We start from the raw sequence: 17,416 nt of genomic DNA, 5'->3' as shown, positions 1-17,416 counted from the left end.
CACTAGCCTATGTTCTTAGTATATACAGTATATCTTTCCAACCTGTAATTTCAATAAGCATGACAGTCAACTAGATGTATTTAAAATTTAATGTTTTTAAAAACATGAAATTGTAAGAAACTGTAAATGCTGTGTGCTGTGAATTAAAATAGTTACCTATGTAGAGTTGACTTAGTTGTTAATAAGAAATATTCATTAGTGCATTAAAAAATTGCATTCAAAAATATGTTCCAAGATAGGAAATATAAGGTTGAAAGTTTTTTCTTTAATTACAGCAATAATTTTCTTTAATTACAGATCCAAGAGAGTATGGGTCTTTGAAATTTTTACACCAAAAGTTCAAACCACATTTGAAGAATTAAATTTTGACACATAAAAAGTGTCAAAAACTTTGACACTTATAAAGACCAACATTCTCACTCTCCCGGCAATGACTGGCAAACACAGACAAGTCACTTACTTCCTCCCATTAACAAAACTGAGAGGGGAAAGGCCCTTTTTCCTTAGTTCTAAATATGAACATGAGTTGGGTGGCACACACCCCTGAATTCAGATCTGTGCATTTGGGAAGACACAGTCCCTGCTAAGCATTCTGCCCTTCTAAGTCTTTATAAAAATACAATAACTGAAGTTAAAATGATCATTTAATCCCCCTCTCTCACTTTAGTGAAATATTATTGAGCACCACCGTTTTCCAAGCATGTTGTAAGTGAACTCAGTGGGTTTTAAGAAATAAAATGGAGGTGTCATTATAAAGATGGTTATAGATATTAGGGACGTAAAGAAATTAATTTCAGAATGCAAACAATGTCAGGCGGCAACAAATGTGAAAGAAAGAAGACAGAATGATAGAACAGAGTGACTGGGAAGAGGGCAGACATGTTGCATTTGGAGGTCAGGAAAAATTATCTCTGAGGAGGTGATCTTGTGCAAAAGTCTAGATGCAGAGCCATCCAGAGGGGACAGCGGGAGCAGAAGCTTTTGAACAGGCAAAGAAGCCGAATACGGATGAAAATAAAGACAATCTGTTGGAAAGAATAAAGTTGGTAAGACGTTTCGTTACAAGACGAGAGAAAACCAGTTTGGGGGAATTATAGCTGTGAGATCCAGATAAACCATTCTGCCATTTAAATTAATTCATCATAATCTCCAGTTGTCTTACTGCCGAAAAGTCTGAACGAGTATCACCATTTTCCATGACCCTCTTCTCCACCAGATAAAAGGTTTATCTTGCCACCGTGAAGAGTACCTCTTCTGGAGGGGCAGGGAAGTTAGCGAGCAATGTGAAAAGTCATGCCAAACTTGAGGGGTGCTTAGGTGGTTCAGTCAGTTAACCGTCTGCCTTCTGCTCACGTCATGATTCCAGGGTCCCCTCCCCCTCCATGCTCTCACTCTCTCTCAAATAAAAAATAAATAAAATATTTAAAATAAAAAATAAAAATGACACTTGATTTCCTTATTTGGGGGAAAATATGGATCTCAGGGAAGCCACCTTGTCCTTGTGGAACTCTAAGCTTTAGAGAACAGCTATTTCCTTTTGGATTTCTTTCCAGTGGCATTTAGTAGATCTCTACCATAATGAGGCACAGCCCTCTTTCCCATGTTTACATCCTTTTACACCAGAGAGTTCTTTTTAATCACAAACTTAAGTTCGAGACTCCCTGTAATTTCTTCATCTACGTAAGAGTTCATGTTTTTAACTTTAAAATGTTAAAGGAGCAACCAGAGAAAAATGTTCATTTAAGAAACTAGAAGGCAAAAGTTCAAATAAGAAATGCTAAGACTTTTAAATATAATGTAAAATCAGCTAATTATGGTTTCTAAATTTTGCAAAACACTGAGGAAATGTTGTGGCTTTTTTGGAAAACATTTCAGGGCACTGAAAAATCTTCAGCAAAGTTAATTGATGTTACTCAATAAATAATCGTAATAAATATTAGCTGACTGGAAAGCAAATGTTTTATAGACAGCCTGTTAAAAGCATGATGGTATAGAGAAGAGGAAGCACACACGGGCGCTCAAGGTAACCAGAAAGGGGTTAAAATCCTGGTTTTTCTCCTTGGATTTTGTGAGCCTCAGTTATTTCTCTTTAAGAGTTAAGTGGGGGGAGGGGCGCCTGGGTGGCTCAGTGGGTTAAGCATCTGCCTTCAGCTCAGGTCATGATCTCAGGGTCCTGGGATAGAGTCTCTCATGGTATCGAGCCCTGTAGGGCTCCCTGCTAAGCGGGAAGTTTGCTTGTCCCTCTCCCCCTGCCCCTTCCACCGCTCGTTCTCTCTCTCTCTCTTTCTCTCTCTCTCATAAATGAATAAAATCTTAAAAAAAAAAAAAAGAATGAGGTGAGACTAACTTAACCCCTGTGAGGATTGAAGGAGCTCATTATTCCAAAGACTTGACAGAAGAAAATTGCCTTATAAACAGTAGCCTTTTCTAGCCAACCTACCACCCCCTTGCATGAGTGCACGGAGAAACACTTCTTCCAGTAATAGTCAATCTCCCAGCACTCCTGATATTTCTGTTTGTTTGTTGCAAAAATTTCATTTATTATGAAGGCCAAGAGACAAAACTGTGGCATAGAGTTTAAGGGTGGATCCCCTTAGGATAATCAACATTTCATCTTTACATTTTTTCTGTAATATCTGGCCTCTGATTCCATTTCATAAGGTAACAAAGGAAACCTTTCTTTTCTCCCCCTTGGCCCATTAGTACATTTTTACCAAATTTTCGAACTGAACCAATATAATTATTAAAGTTAAACCTTCTGTGCATCATACTTTCAACATTTAGTAATCTCTAAAGTATTAAAATCTTTTTTATTTTTATTTTTCTCAGCTTTATTAAGATATAATTGACATATAACTTGGTATTTCTTAATGTTATTAGTTAAGCAATTCTCTACCAAAATTATTTATGTACTTTTGCATTACTTTTTTAAAAAATAGATTTTTCCCTCAGGCTTGTTGCTTATGATTCATTCTCAAGTATGTTTAGACTTCTTTGGAATATTTTATCAGGAAAAACAAATAGTCTTCATCAATATTTGATGGCCTTAGGAAATAAAATGTTAGTTTAGAAGAGCAGAGACTGAGTAAATTGAACTCCTTGGTATGCAAAAGCAGTCCAAAGATCACGGCCCTGGAACAGGACATGGGAGAGGGAGGCTGTAGGTGAAAGTGAAGTGAACGCAAAATGAGACATCTTGGATTACTCAATCCAAGAAAGAGGCAAAGTTTGTAAGCAGAAAAAGAGGGATAAAAGTAAATGGGTGGGGTGTTAGGACTCAAACCGTAGGTATTCATTAAATTTTATATCTTTTCTCTATATAGTTTTCTGCTTGTACAAAAACACACCCAGGTATGTATTGGAATAAAAGGCCATAATAGTTAGGGCTCCAAGTAATTTTGTGCCAAAAACTTTAAATGAATTACCATCCCATATGAATGTTAAAATATTCATGCGATGAATCATCACATAATCATATAATGAAAAGAGGTCGTCTTTTTCAAATACGTTTTTCAAATATGTCGATCAATATAGTAGTTCTGTTTTTAGTCATCTTTAGCAAAATAGCAAATATTAGGAAGCAAGTGCGAAGCAAAGTGTACCTTCTACTCCATGAGCTTTTGGCTAAACTGAGACTCTAAGTCTGGAATGAAGTAAGCCCAACAATCAAGTCTGGCTAATGGTCATCTTGAGCCAGACCAGAACAGATCAACTAATCCAGTCCTCCAGAAAATAGAATCAAGGGAAGGTCATTGGGCATTTATTGACAGTGGACAGTAAAGAAAGAAGATAAACTCTGGAGTTAGACAGGCCTAGATTTAAACTCTAGGCTTATGGGATATAAGCAGCCAATTACAAGCTTTGTAACCCTAGGAGGTGTCTTCACCTCTAGAAAGCCTTCTTCTTATGCAGAATATAGATTGTAATGCCTAATCTGGCTATTGTGGGAATTAAATGAATTAATACATGTAAAGTTTTCAGCACAGCATTTGAGACATACTGGGCTCTCAATAAATGGTACCTTAAAAAAAAAAGTTCCCTTTAAGTAATAGTTCCTTCTGCCTACCAGAGCGTAGAATGGAAGCTTGGACCTCTCACCACAAAGGTCATGAGCCATAGTCCACTCTGTATCTGGGGCAGTTGGCCATTATTAGCCAAAAAGGGACAAACATTGTGTCTCTAGTCAGCCTTGCTAAAAATTGCACCTAATCTTCCTCGTCCTCCAGAGAGCCCAGGCACCCCAGACAACTGGAGAACATGAAAGGAGACAATGACTACCGTGGTATGAAAAAGCATTACTCTGGAAGCACATTTTTCTGCTTGTATTTTCTTTGAGCATGTTTAGAGCCTTGGATATGTGGACCTAGCCAGAGTCAGACACTTCCCAGTTGGTTTTCTTTGCTTACGTGGAAAGCCCGATAGATCCTCTCATCACTCACCAGGTGGCAATTCTCACCTTCGTTCAAGCTTAAATTGGGCTTAAGAGAATGTAGGTGTAAGAGGAGAATTAGGGGGTCACCCATCTCACAGCTCGCACAGTGGATACAGTGAAGAAAGCAAGTGGACAAGGTCCTGATGAAGTCTTGGCTTCTTGACTTCTTACTGGTTGTGGAGAAGTCCCTCAATATCTCTCAGCTACAAAATGATAATTCTTACTCGATAGGATTTCTGTGTGTGTGGTGGTCGTGAAATTGCTTTAAAAGTCATGAAGAAGCATGCAAAAGACAGGTTTCTATTTCAGTAGAGCTGAACTTGATGTGTAAAATAAATATTGGGCTCTATTCAATTTCAATATTAATAAAACTGTCTCCACTTATGAGTTCTAATATTGCTCTAAAATGAAGGACTTTATTTTCATTCTGTGTGTCTATGAAATGCACTTTATGGATAATATACATTACAAAGAATTAGTTTATCTGATTTTAAATTAACATCATGATACTAGTTACAATCATCCTGTAAACATACGAATTATTCTCTTTACTAAAATACTGTTGGTAGTATTGCTTAAGTTCCAGCAAGGGTAACATTGGAAATATCAAGTGCACAAATCCGTTTTAAATTTAGGAAACCCAAAGACTTATATACGATAATATTCAGCCATATCATCTACTAACTTGAGAGAAACAGGGCTTGGTTTTATAAAACCTACAATTTTGATATTTCTCTCTTACAATATAAGAAAATAAAACAATTGGAACTGAATTGACCTTCGTGGGCTTTTTTTACAACAGCTTTTTTTTTTTTTTTTTTTACTTATTTATACTTCCTGATAGGCAGAGATGATGAAATAGTGGCCTATTAAAGGCAGAGAAGTTCCTATAAAAACCCACAAGTGGTGGTTTCTGTTGTTTACTGCATGCTGGCTTGCAGTCAGTTATTCCAGGTATTATCTTTGTTTGCAAAAAAGAAAACTAAGTAGAAGATCATGGCAAGTTCCGACTGGGGATATGATGACAAAAACGGTAAGAGTTCTTCTGCTCATGTAGACCAAAATAATAGCTCATTGCCTTTTCCAATAAAAGGGGTATTGAGCATTTTAAAAATAAATGAAACAAAATAGAGTAACTGCACAGGCACAGGTCAATGGTTTGAATTGCCTGACCTGAATAATCATAATAACTCCGCGTGTCCTCTTAGCACTGGTCCTTTGGGATACAGTTGTCTACAAAATGTGTTCTTTGTCTCTTCCTCTCTCTCAATCTCTCTCTTTCTCTCTCTCTATCTCTCTCTCTCTCTCTCTATATATATATGTGGGTTTCTATATATAGCGAGAGAGAATACTAAAATATATAGAGAGATATATATGTAGTATATAATATATAGAGAGGGTGCTAATATATATATCTGTAGTGTACAACATATATGTATATACATACATACATATTTGTATATAATATATATATGTTATATATAAGAAATCTAGTACTAATAGTAAAATATTTATAGTTGTGTTGACAAATATATTATTTTATAAGATAGTATAGAAAAGGTGCATTCTCAAATGCTGAATTTTCATTAAGTTAAACAGAATACCATTTAAGATACCTAAATAAATCATAGTCTCGTAAGCAAAGAGATGGTTACACTCCTAAAACTGGGAGTCAAACATTTGATGAAGTTTTGATTGTATGCATGTGTTTGCCTTGGTAGGTCCTGAACAATGGGGCAAGCTGTACCCCATTGCAAATGGAAATAAGCAATCTCCAATTGACATTAAAACCAGTGAAACGAAACATGACAGTTCTCTTAAACCTATCAATGTCTCCTATGATCCAGCCACAGCCAAAGAAATTATCAACGTGGGGCATTCTTTCCATGTAAACTATGAGGACAATGATAACCGATCAGGTGAGCCAAAAGACCTTCGGGTTTATTTTCTTTGACTCTACTAGGAAAATTTAAACAATAGGACTTTAAGAAACACAAAATGCCATCCTCAGTCTTTTGTGCACATGTGTAGTGCACGTGTATAAATTTGCTGCAATCTGGTGAAGCATCTTGGACTTCTGGAAAGCCCCCATGTGGTAAAGATGATTTTTGGAACCCCCAGCTCCATCTTTTTTCAACCCTTCTCATCCATGACACCATCCTATCTCTTCTGGTCTCTAATATCTTTTTTTAAAAATATTTAATTTATTTATTTATTTGCCAGAGAGAGAAAGAGAGCACAAGCAGGGGGAGTGGCAGGCAGAGGGAGAAGCAGACTCCCCGCCGAGCAAGGAGCCCCATGCAGGACTCGATCCCAGGACCCTGGGATCATGACCTGAGCCAAAGGTAGATGCTTAACTGACTGAGCCACCCAGGCGTCCCTCTAATATCTGTATACTCACTTCACACTCTCTGAATAAACAGTATTTTTTCCAAGAATGTCTAATGAGCCATCATAGTGAAATAGAAACTGAAAAGGCAAATATTTCCTAATTGGAATGAGGATGGAGGAACACAGTAGGAAAGAGAAATGGAGTGAAGAATGTATTTTGTGTGTCCAGAAAAATGACTCTATCATTGTAAAGTACTTGGGTACCAGTAAGAAAATGAGTCTTACATAAATCTTGGAAGATTTATTCTGTGCATAAGTATACTTATGTATCTCCCCCTCCCCTACTAAACTGTAGTGACTGAATTCTTCATACCCCAGAACTTAGCCACATTTCCTGCTACATGGTAAGATTCTCATAAATGTTTCTTAAATAATTTATTAAATGACAATTTCATAAGATAGCTCTACTGACAAAAGGCAAAACTTGTTCTGGCACTTTGCTACAAGGTTCTGAGCCTAAATTTTAGGCACTTTGGGGCTATGGCCATTGTTAATACTAGATTAGATCTGGTATTATGTGTGTTTAATTAATCATATGATTACATAGACTCTTGGAAATGACAAAGTCATTCAATGTTAAAATTTTTAAAGTGACCCCATTGCCCCCCTGGCACTTTCTCTTGGTCCCTGGACAGGCATTCTCAACAAAGGTGTCGAGATACTCATTGTGTCTTGACTAGTTACAAAGTATGTGATGTGTAATTTGTTACTCAAAATAAATTACTGAAGATCTTAATGCATACTGTCTATATAGTCTCTGTTGAAAGAATGAATGAATAAACTTGCACATTAAAGCAGATTCAAGGAAAGCCCTGTAAAAGTATAATTCACTCACCTTCCGATATACTTCCTTGGCAGCAGAAAAAGGTAAAATTAGGGCCTCCTGGGTGTCACAGTCGGTTAAGCATTTGACTCTTGATTTCAGCTCAGGTCTTGATCTCAGGGTTGTGAGTTCAAGCCCCATGTTGAGCTCCACAGTGGATATGCAGTCCACTTAAAAAACAAAAAAAGAAAAAGAAAAAGATAAAATTACAGCTTATGTGCTAAGAACTGTATATAACTCAATGCAATGGTCAGAGACACACTATACAATGAATACCATCATCATGGATGTGGGGGCAGAAATCCAACAAGAAAAAAACTTTGGCACTAGTGTTTGTTTTCAGTTCTACTTAATCCAATTTAGTGTTGGCTTATGTTAAATGCAAAGATAAGCAAGAGCTTACAATCATAAAACTAATAGTAGTTCCTTTTTTCTTCTAGTGCTGAAAGGCGGTCCTCTTTCTGAAAGCTATAGGCTCTGTCAGTTCCATTTTCACTGGGGCAGCACAAATGACTATGGTTCTGAACACATAGTGGATGGAGTCAAATATTCTGCAGAGGTAATGTAACTCAGTAAGCAAGAGATAATTACACTGAGAATTATTTTCGGAAGCAGCTGCTTTATTACATAAATCACCCTTATAATGGCTCCAAAGGAATGAGCATTCTCATCCCTATAAGGAACTCCCAGGCCGCATTAAAATCAAACACCTACATACCAAGTGGGGTAATAGAAGGAAATTTTTCATGTGAAAAAGGCAACTTGGAGTTGAGCTCTTGAGCCCAAGAATCATCTTTGTCTTCAAAATGGCTCAAAAACGGTTACCTTAACATCAGGCTAGCCTCAAGAGGAGGTGCTGCTCTCCTTTAAAGCTCTGACTCTAAACTAACCACACCATTTGCTTCTTATTCAAATGGTCAAGTTTGGACACACCGGGGGCCCAGGTGTGGCCAGGCTGGAACACTTCAGTAAGACTCTACCAAGAGTGCGAGTTTAATCATAGGAACAGACACAGAGTGGCACGCACCTAAATGAGGGTCTGTTCCTGCTGCAGGTCACCAACCTCCAGCCTCTTGAACTGTCCTCACGTGGAAGTCTATGATCCTTCTCAAGGATCATATTTTGTCTGTATATACATAGAAAAATGAAGAATATTTATATCAAACTCTCAACAAAGCATCTGAGAGATTGAAAGAGAAGAAATTTTGCTCTATATATGTATGAATATAAAATATATATGTACCCATATATACAGGCTGACTTTTTATTTGACTTTCACAAAATGAATTTGTAATACATGTAGTTTTGTGCCTTTTTTCTACTTACTAATTTATCATAATCATTTTCCAAGTCAATAGAGTTAATTCTACCTCATTCTTTTAATTTTATTTCAATGTGTGAATATATCAGAATTTATTTAACTGGCCCCCACTGATGGACAATTATAATGTCCTTTGCTTTTTGTTCCATTGGTTTTTTACTTTTACCAAAATGTCTTCAACAAGTACATCTGTACGTACACCTTATGCACTAGTGACAGCACATAAGTGGGGCAGATGTTTTTATAAGAGGGATTGCTAGGTTACAGGGTATGTGCATTTTTTATTTTAATAGAAGATTTGCGAATTTTACACGAATATAGTTGGCTTTATGTTACATGTAAAGCTTGGCTAATAACTTTTAATACTACAGAAACCCATTAAATGTTTCTTCCCATTTCTCCCTCAAAAAATTGAAAGTAGACTAAAGTCAAATGGGCTGGGAGCCTAAATTAATACTATCTTTTTAGAGGCAGATCTTGTTGCATCTAAGAAATCTAAGTCAGTGATCTCCTCATCTAATTTAAGAAAAATAAATATAATCCAGGCTAGAGATGAGAGGCACTTAGCCACAAAATTCAACATGCAATTGAGGACAGGAGGGAGGATTGGGGGGAGAGCAGGAGTTGGGGCGAAGGGAGGAAGAGGAGAGAGAAGGAAAAGTGAGAGAGAGAGAGAGAGCAAGCGAGAGAGATTAAGTAAGTGGTATGTAGAGAATTAATTACTTTAAAGTGATATGATTGACCAGATGATCACTTTACATTGGAGGTCAGAAAAGTATTCTTTCTGTAGTGGCATTTGTGTTCAGCCCTAATTCAAGACAAAAGGTTGCCATTGACAGATTATGGGGAAGGACATTCCAAAGAAAATCAGCAACTAATGCAAAGACTTGAAGTTGTGAACCAAGTAAGGAGGTATAATCTATGAGATATGCTGAGAGATGGCTGTTGATAAGTGGGGAAAGTAAGAAATTAATGATAACTATTGTACTTTTTGATTGAGCAATTTAGGTAGATGGTGGTACCTTTTCCAAAGATGGGAAAATAAAACAGATTTGGCAAGGAGGAAATCAAGAGTTGTACTTTGGCCATATTAAGTTTGAGATACCTGTTAGATATCCATGTGGGGATATTCAAGAAGATATCAAGATGACTTATATCATATTGGATATTCAGATCTAGAGTTCCATAGGGAGGTTAGGCTAGACATAATGATCTGACAGGTGCCTAGATGTGCTTGAGAAAATGTGCTCTTGGCCAAGACTCCTAGACTGTCCAGGAGCCCCTTCCTATAAATAGTTACTAAAAAGGACCTCACCTGACAGAAGTTATTTCAGTTTTGTTGAAAACTAGTTGGAATTCCTGATCTTTTCATACCAAAGCAATTTTTAAAAAGGAGTAATAATAAATAGTTGTGATATTTTGGGAAAAGAAATTTTACTCACTCGTTCCGTGGAAATTGCAAATGGCCTGCTCTACCCAATGTACATAATCCTTCTTAAGAGTGAGAACATAGCCTTTCCTACCCACTGGATAAAGGTTCATATAAATGTTACCTAAGCCAAGATACATCTTCTAATATTAACAAGTTAACTTATAACTTTTTGTCTTCACAATGGTATAAATAACTAATTGACCACATTATCATTTTCAGCTTCACCTGATTCACTGGAATTCTGCAAAGTACTCCAGCTTTGCTGAAGCTGTCCCACAGGCTGATGGTTTGGCAGTTATCGGTGTTTTGATGAAGGTGAGTTACAGAGAGTTACAGAGCTGGGCTAACACTACTTCTTACCAATCAAACACCAAAATAGTATAAAATAAGGCAAAAAGATATTTGAGTCTTTCTTTTTTAAAATTTTCCCTTCTGCTAATGGCTTCAGGTGAGCAAACAGTTCCCTAGTACTTTGCTGCTGTTTTCTCTAAGCTTTTCCCTTTTTAAGAGAGAATTAAGTTTCAGGTAGGGATAGAATGGGAAGGTGTTGGAGGGGGAGGGAATTTCTATTTTCCAGATTTTCCAAATTGCTTTTCCTCTAAACTTCCTACTTCATAGGTTCAGGAATTTATCAATTTAATGTATCATCAGGGAAAAATATTAAGAAGATCGTTGTTCCATGAAAAAAGTTCAGTTAATGTTGAAAATGGCAGATGTTGCTTAAATCCTCTCTAAGAGTATCCCTGAAAAGTTCTGTAGGGAAGTGATTATTAAATTGGGTATACTTGCGTCTTTTGGGTTCTACCCACCAAATTCCAATGTGCAGTGACCCACCCCCCACCTCTAACAAGCAACTCTTAGACACAAGCAGGGTGTCCAGGAATTCACCTCAATTCTGACACTGTCTACGCAGAGATAGCATCAGGTTCCACAGGCTAAGGGTTCAGATTTGCAAGATTACAATTCCCCCACCCTACTTCAGATGTTAGTCTCAAGCCCAGGTTGTTAGCTGGGCTTCTGCCTGACTAACTATAAATCAGAGGTTCCCCTGACCTCTTCCTTGGGTTTGAAGAGGTTTGATTAATTTGCTAGCACAGCTCACAGAACCCAGAGAAACATTCTACTTACCGGTTAATTATACAAGGATGTAACTCAGGGCTAGACAGATGGAAAAGATGCATAGGGCAAGGTATGGGGAAAGGCAAAGAGCTTCCTTGCCCTGTGGAGGCACATGTTTTCCCTGTATCTCCCTGAATCCACCAATCTGGAAACTCTCTATACCCAGTCCTTTTGGGTTTTTACAGAGTCTTCATTATTTAAGCATGTTGATTAAATCATTGGCCATTGGCCATTCATTCAAGCTGTAGCCCCTGTCTCCTCTCCTGTCCCCAGAGGTCTGAAGGTAGAATTGAAAGTTCCAACCCTCTAACCACATGGTTGGTTCTCCGGGCAACCAGCCCTCATTCTTAGATTCAGTCCAAAAGTGCCCTAATTAACATAACAAAAGACACCCTTATCTCGCCGTCTTCACTTCGGAAATTCCAAGGGTTCCAGGAACTCTGTGTCATAAACATGTTTCTTATGATAAATATCACACTCAGGTCCCTAACTTTTGGAATTATAGTAATTCTAGTTAACCTTTATTGAACACTTACAACACACCATACACTGTACCAATTATAACTAATAAAACAGGCCAAAAGTAAAAGGTTGTATTTTATGTCACAGTTTTGCCGAGTTCTTGGATTTTGACTTGTATGTCCTTAAGCATCTTGCCCATATTAAATTAAAACCAAGCTTTTTGTTTGCCACTTTCTCTGTGCTGAGAAATATAACACACAGAACCATTTTAAAATGGAGTCATAGTAGCCATTTCAGGGGAACTGCCTTGCACACCCTGCTTTTGGAACCTTTGAACTGGGCCAAACTGCCAACATTCCTAGAAGTCAGCAAGAACAAGAATATCGTATTTGAGAGATCTGATAAAAGTGAACTTCTGCATAGTGACCACTTCACCTGACCCATCAGTAAAGTAGGAATCCCTTCCTGCTTGTCAGCACCAATGAACTCTTCTCAAAAACCACTTACGTGATCTTCCTTTTCTTCTATGAAAACCCTGAGTCTATGTCCTGTAATTAGAATGTTGTTTGGGTTTCTACCCCAATCTGTGTACCCCGAATTGCAATTCTTTGATCTCAAATAAACGCTTTCCTCTTGAGCTGGTTTCTTGTTTTTAGGTTGACAGTGGTTATGCATTACGAACAATTTATAGAGGACAAGGGCCCGCCAGGACATATGCCCACCAAAATTCCCTCTCCTAAAGCAGAGAGAAAATACCTTACCTTTCTTCAGTTTACTGTTTTTAATTGAAAAAAAAATAGCTAAACATAGTTTGACTTTATAACAATTTCTAACTCACATTTTTTTTTTAATCTCCAGGTTGATCAGGCCAACCCAAGACTGCAGAAAGTACTTGATGCCCTAAACACAGTTAAAACCAAGGTCAATAGACTAAAGACATTGTTTAAGTCAGAGAACAAGAGTCCACAGAACTACTGAAATCATTTAAATATGTAGAAGTGGGGAGTAGGAAGACTAGAGCAAAAGCTACCAATTTGAAAATCAAGGTAGTATTTAGATATTGCTTGCTTCTGAGAAGGTCTCTGACTCAGGTATTTGTTTTGTTTTGTTCTTTTCTTTTTCTCAGTTATTTTTTTTTCTACTTCAGCAGCATGAGAAGAACTAGCCTAGAGAAGAACAGGTTCCATAGCCGTTCAAATTTTCTTTAAAAAGTATATCCAACTAAAATGTGATTTTTTTTCCCATTTCACAAAGAAAATTACCTCTGTTTCTTTAGCAGTACAAAAATGCAGGAGTTAAGGGTCTTATTTTGAGATACCATTAATATGCCACTCATAAACAATCAAAAAAGAACATGAGTAAATAAAAGAAGGCTAAAACATAACTAATAAGCATGTCAATAATAGTTTTGCCACTGGAACAGTATCTGGCCTCATTCCTAAAGAAACAATAAAGGTTTTATTCTGGAACTGAAATATCTTTTAGAGAGGATAGATTATCTAAAAATTTTTTAACCTTTGCTTATATTCCACCAAATGAGGAAGGAAGAAGATTATTTGGCCAAAATGTGAGTGTAGCAAATTTTCAGTCTTCTATTACCTTTATTGTTTATATCTACAAACACACCAGTGTATAATATATAGCAGAAAAGTTAAATTCTCAGCTAAAATATTAAGACAATATATATGCCAAGATAATATAACATAGATGTCATATATGTATATGATGTAAGTATTTTAAATCATAATATAATGATGTATTACAGAACAAACGAGCCCCATTCACAAATTTTGACCCATCTACTCTCCTTCCTTCATCCCTGGATTACTGGACCTACTCTGGCTCTCTGACTCATCCTCCCCTTTATGAGAGTATAACCTGGATCATCTGTAAGGACCCCATCAGTATCAGCCCAGAACAGGTAGAGTATCAAAGGTGAAAGAGTGGGAATTGGGAGTGCAAAGCAGTAATATCATGTCAATTCATAGTATTAATGGGGGACGTTATGATTTCAAATAGATTTTTAAGGAGTTTGTTTTCCATTCCTATTGAAAAAAATTCATTTCTGACATAGGTCTATTGAATAATCAAAAAGAAATGTGTATTATAATGCTGCTTTTTACTTTATATAGAAAAAAAACCATGAGATTCTGACTCTTGCTATCTTTTCCACCTTATTAAGGAAAAATCCATCTGTGTTAAGTGTCTTCCTAAAAGTTTCAGAAACAAAGAAAAGATTGTCACTGAAGTTCTACTAAGACTTTGGGGAAGTATGTTTTGCAACTGAGATACCCTGAGAGTTGACAAAGGATTTTGTTCTTTTTTGAAGCTTTAGTTCTTAGCTATCCAACAAGATATGTCTTTAATTATTGTTTATAATTATGATAATAACTACTATTGATTGAGCAACTCCCTTTATTAGGTGCCTTACATAGGTTTTGTCGGCCAGTTCTCATAACAAATCTATAAGACAGGCAATGTACGTAGCCTGCTGGTAACAGACACTTACTGAGCATATGCTACATGCTGAGTACCATTCTAAGAACTTATATGACTAACGCATTTAATCTTCACAACCCAATGTAAATAGCTGATAGTGTTTAATATTTTTCCTATCAGGTATTAAGGAGTCTGCTTCATACTACATTATCCATATAAAATTTTACCTATATTAAATCGATACTTAGTATTGAAATATTGAGGACACACCAATTTTTTTCAGGTGCAATCATTATTTTCACTTTTGGTGGAGTCAGCGATTTTTTTTTTTACATCTCCATAGTTTTATAGGCCAGATGATGTGTTTGTGGAACTCTTAAAAATCTGTCTACATTAAATGACAGGGTTTTTTTGTAAAGTGGTGTTTTCAGTAAAAGGTAGGAATGTATTTTGGGGTGGGAAAGTGATTATTCTGAGAGCTGATAAATTATCACACATTGTGGCTTCCCAAAATAAGCTTTCGGCCATAGCTTAAGTCCCTCCAAACAGGCTAGATTTTTAGCAGAATAAGATGTAAATGCTGAGAACAAACTGATGATTGCCAGATGGGAAGGGGTGGGGGGATGGGCATACTAGATGAAGGGGAGTGGGAGGTACAGTTATGGAATGAATAAGTCACAGGGATAAAAGGCACAGCACAGTGAATATAGTCAATGTTACTGTAATTTTACTTTATGGAAATTGAGGCAACAAGCAGCACATCACTCACCCAAGGTAGCCCAGTTGACCTTCTGAGAAAGTTGGCGTTCTAATCCAGCCCATCATTAATAATCTAAACCAAATACCTAGTTCAAATAAATGTGAAGGGATTTTTTTACTTCCTCCCTTCCCATTGGTAAGACCGTTGCAATCAGCAACTTAGTTTTCTAAATATCAGTGCATTAACAATACTGGAAATACAGTGTTTTGTGTAACTTTAATAGCCTTTGATTCTTTAAATATTTCATCCTCCCTCCCAGCTGGCACAGTTCCGAAGCCTTCTATCGACTGTTGAAGGTGACAAAGCTGTCCCCATTCAGCACAACAACCGGCCACCCCAGCCTCTGAATGGCAGAATAGTGAGAGCTTCCTTCTGATGGGACCAGGAAGGAACTTCTCCTTCCTCGAGGAACACTGCCCTGCTTTGGACATAATCCAGTAAAACAATTTTTAAGAAACACATTTATTTCAATACTAGCAAGGCAGTATAGCTGCAAATTCAATCTGTAGAGTGAAGTTTTAATTTTTATTCTTAATGCTTAACTCAATTAGTAATCCATAAGCTTGTAAAACCTGTGCTTAAATTCAGTTTATTTTGTAGAATTCTTTATAATTGCAATTAAAGTATACTGAATAATTTCTTAGGGATTTGTGTCTGTTTCCATTTTATTCAATTTAGTTGAACCAGTAAAATAACTTTATCCCTTTCTTGTCTATTATGTACTCTGGTTTTTTTTAAATATTAAATCGTTTCAGGCCCATGTACATTCAAAAATCTTAAGTGCCTTATTTGCAATATTATTTTGCCTCAAATGTAATAACCTAAGAGCAGCTTGAGATAGATATTGAGAAATTCATTTTCTTACTCTTGAAGGCAAATATACAGCTAAGATGACAGTTGCATTTAATATTATTCTACTGGCTCAACATTGTTATCATTTGTGTTCTCTGTGATAAAAATGGTATCTTTTCTATGGGAAGATGTTGCTTCTAGTTATTGCTTCCACTTTTCCTCCTCCCATTAGCAAAGCCAATGGTTTTCCCCCCCGTTGTCATAACTGGTGAGCTTGAATAGAGAATCTGTAATTCAAAATTTTTGAAGAAAATTCACCTGTGAATGGTTTATAAAAACAATGGAGTCATTTGGACTTAGAATCATATAAAAAATCATATAATCTTTTATCAGACGTGCCCTTAACTTGAAGTCAGTTCTTTCTGAAGCCATCTCTACATCCAAAATTTAAATCTTGTGTCTAGTATGTAGTCTTGTGATTTACTTTAGTTTCCTTCTCCATGACTAAATATAAGAAATCATATTAGAGACCAAAGCCTGTACCCATTCCAAAGTCTTAGTATTGTCTAATGTTACAGAATCAGTCAAAACTTCTAAATAAACATAAACATAGTTTAAAAAGACAGATCAAACAGATTCTTCATTGCTCTTGAAGGAGCCTTGTATAAAGGTTGTGTTAAAACCATACTAAAAGACTTCACTTGAATTTTTGATTTGGAGCCCAGAATTTAAAGAATCTTATTTATTAAAATGTAATAGATCCAAACAATACTTTCACTCTGCTCCCATAAGCATTATATAAATAGAACATACTTTCTTTGCAAAAGTAATCTGTGTATATTACTATATATTTGCCAGATATTGAGAAAGCCTGAAACAGTTACACCTGTCCTATGACCCTCTCATTTCACATGAGTCACATTGAAAGGATTTTAATTCTAAAGTTATCAAAAGTCATCATGAGAGCCAAAGAAAGAGGGATATGAGTTTAATTTGAAACATATATCTGCTTAAGGTATAAAAGGTATAAAAAAATTTTTGCAGAAAGATATCTGCAAAATATATCTGCTCAGGACACACAGTTTTTGAAAATATTTTCTGGGAAAAAATTGAGCAATTTAAAAAAACAAATTTCACAATAGACATCTGAAAAATACTTAATGACCCACATATTTTTTAGGTTAAAATGGATTCTTAAACTTAAGAATTTAAATATAAATCTCTAAGTCTTGCTATGGAGAAGGCAAAGAAGTGACCGAAGATATATGATGACCATCAAACTTTATCCCTAAGCTGAATGCCAACTGGGGAGCATGCTTCCCCTTACTGCTTCTGCCAGAATTTCATTTATTTGGCAGAACTCATGAGGTGCATTATGGGGGCTTTCCAAATTTCTCTGAAGTAGCCGATAAAAGCAGCTGCTGAGAGAAGATATGTGGACAAGG

General features: G+C 36.5%; 1 protein-coding gene across 6 annotated transcripts; it reads left to right on the top strand.

The window, feature by feature from the left end:
• Positions 1–1,976: 1,976 nt before the first annotated feature.
• Positions 1,977–16,700, top strand: CA1 (carbonic anhydrase 1). Of its 6 annotated transcripts, XM_073892930.1 has the most exons (11): positions 1,981–2,023; positions 3,324–3,351; positions 4,227–4,282; positions 5,277–5,465; positions 6,154–6,351; positions 8,087–8,205; positions 10,619–10,714; positions 12,839–12,901; positions 13,746–13,901; positions 14,163–14,250; positions 15,439–16,700. In XM_073892930.1, exons 4-11 carry the CDS (start codon positions 5,429–5,431, stop codon positions 15,471–15,473), a joined length of 792 nt encoding a protein of 263 aa, XP_073749031.1. In that variant the 5' UTR covers positions 1,981–2,023; positions 3,324–3,351; positions 4,227–4,282; positions 5,277–5,428; the 3' UTR covers positions 15,474–16,700. The 6 variants fall into 6 exon arrangements, with proteins under 6 accessions (XP_073749032.1, XP_073749031.1, XP_073749033.1 ...); XM_073892931.1 differs by lacking the exon at positions 3,324–3,351 and having other exon boundaries at positions 1,977–2,023; XM_073892935.1 differs by lacking the exon at positions 5,277–5,465 and having other exon boundaries at positions 1,987–2,023.
• The last annotated feature ends 716 nt before the right edge of the window (positions 16,701–17,416 follow it).

Source organism: Callorhinus ursinus, unplaced genomic scaffold (assembly GCF_003265705.2).
Source record: "Callorhinus ursinus isolate GAN/ISIS: 27379988/994484 unplaced genomic scaffold, GSC_fseal_2.0 scaffold5, whole genome shotgun sequence".
In the NCBI taxonomy this organism is placed as follows: domain Eukaryota; kingdom Metazoa; phylum Chordata; class Mammalia; order Carnivora; family Otariidae; genus Callorhinus; species Callorhinus ursinus.
The sequence above is the reverse complement of the archived record's forward strand: the minus strand, read 5'-3'. Positions and strand labels throughout refer to the sequence as shown.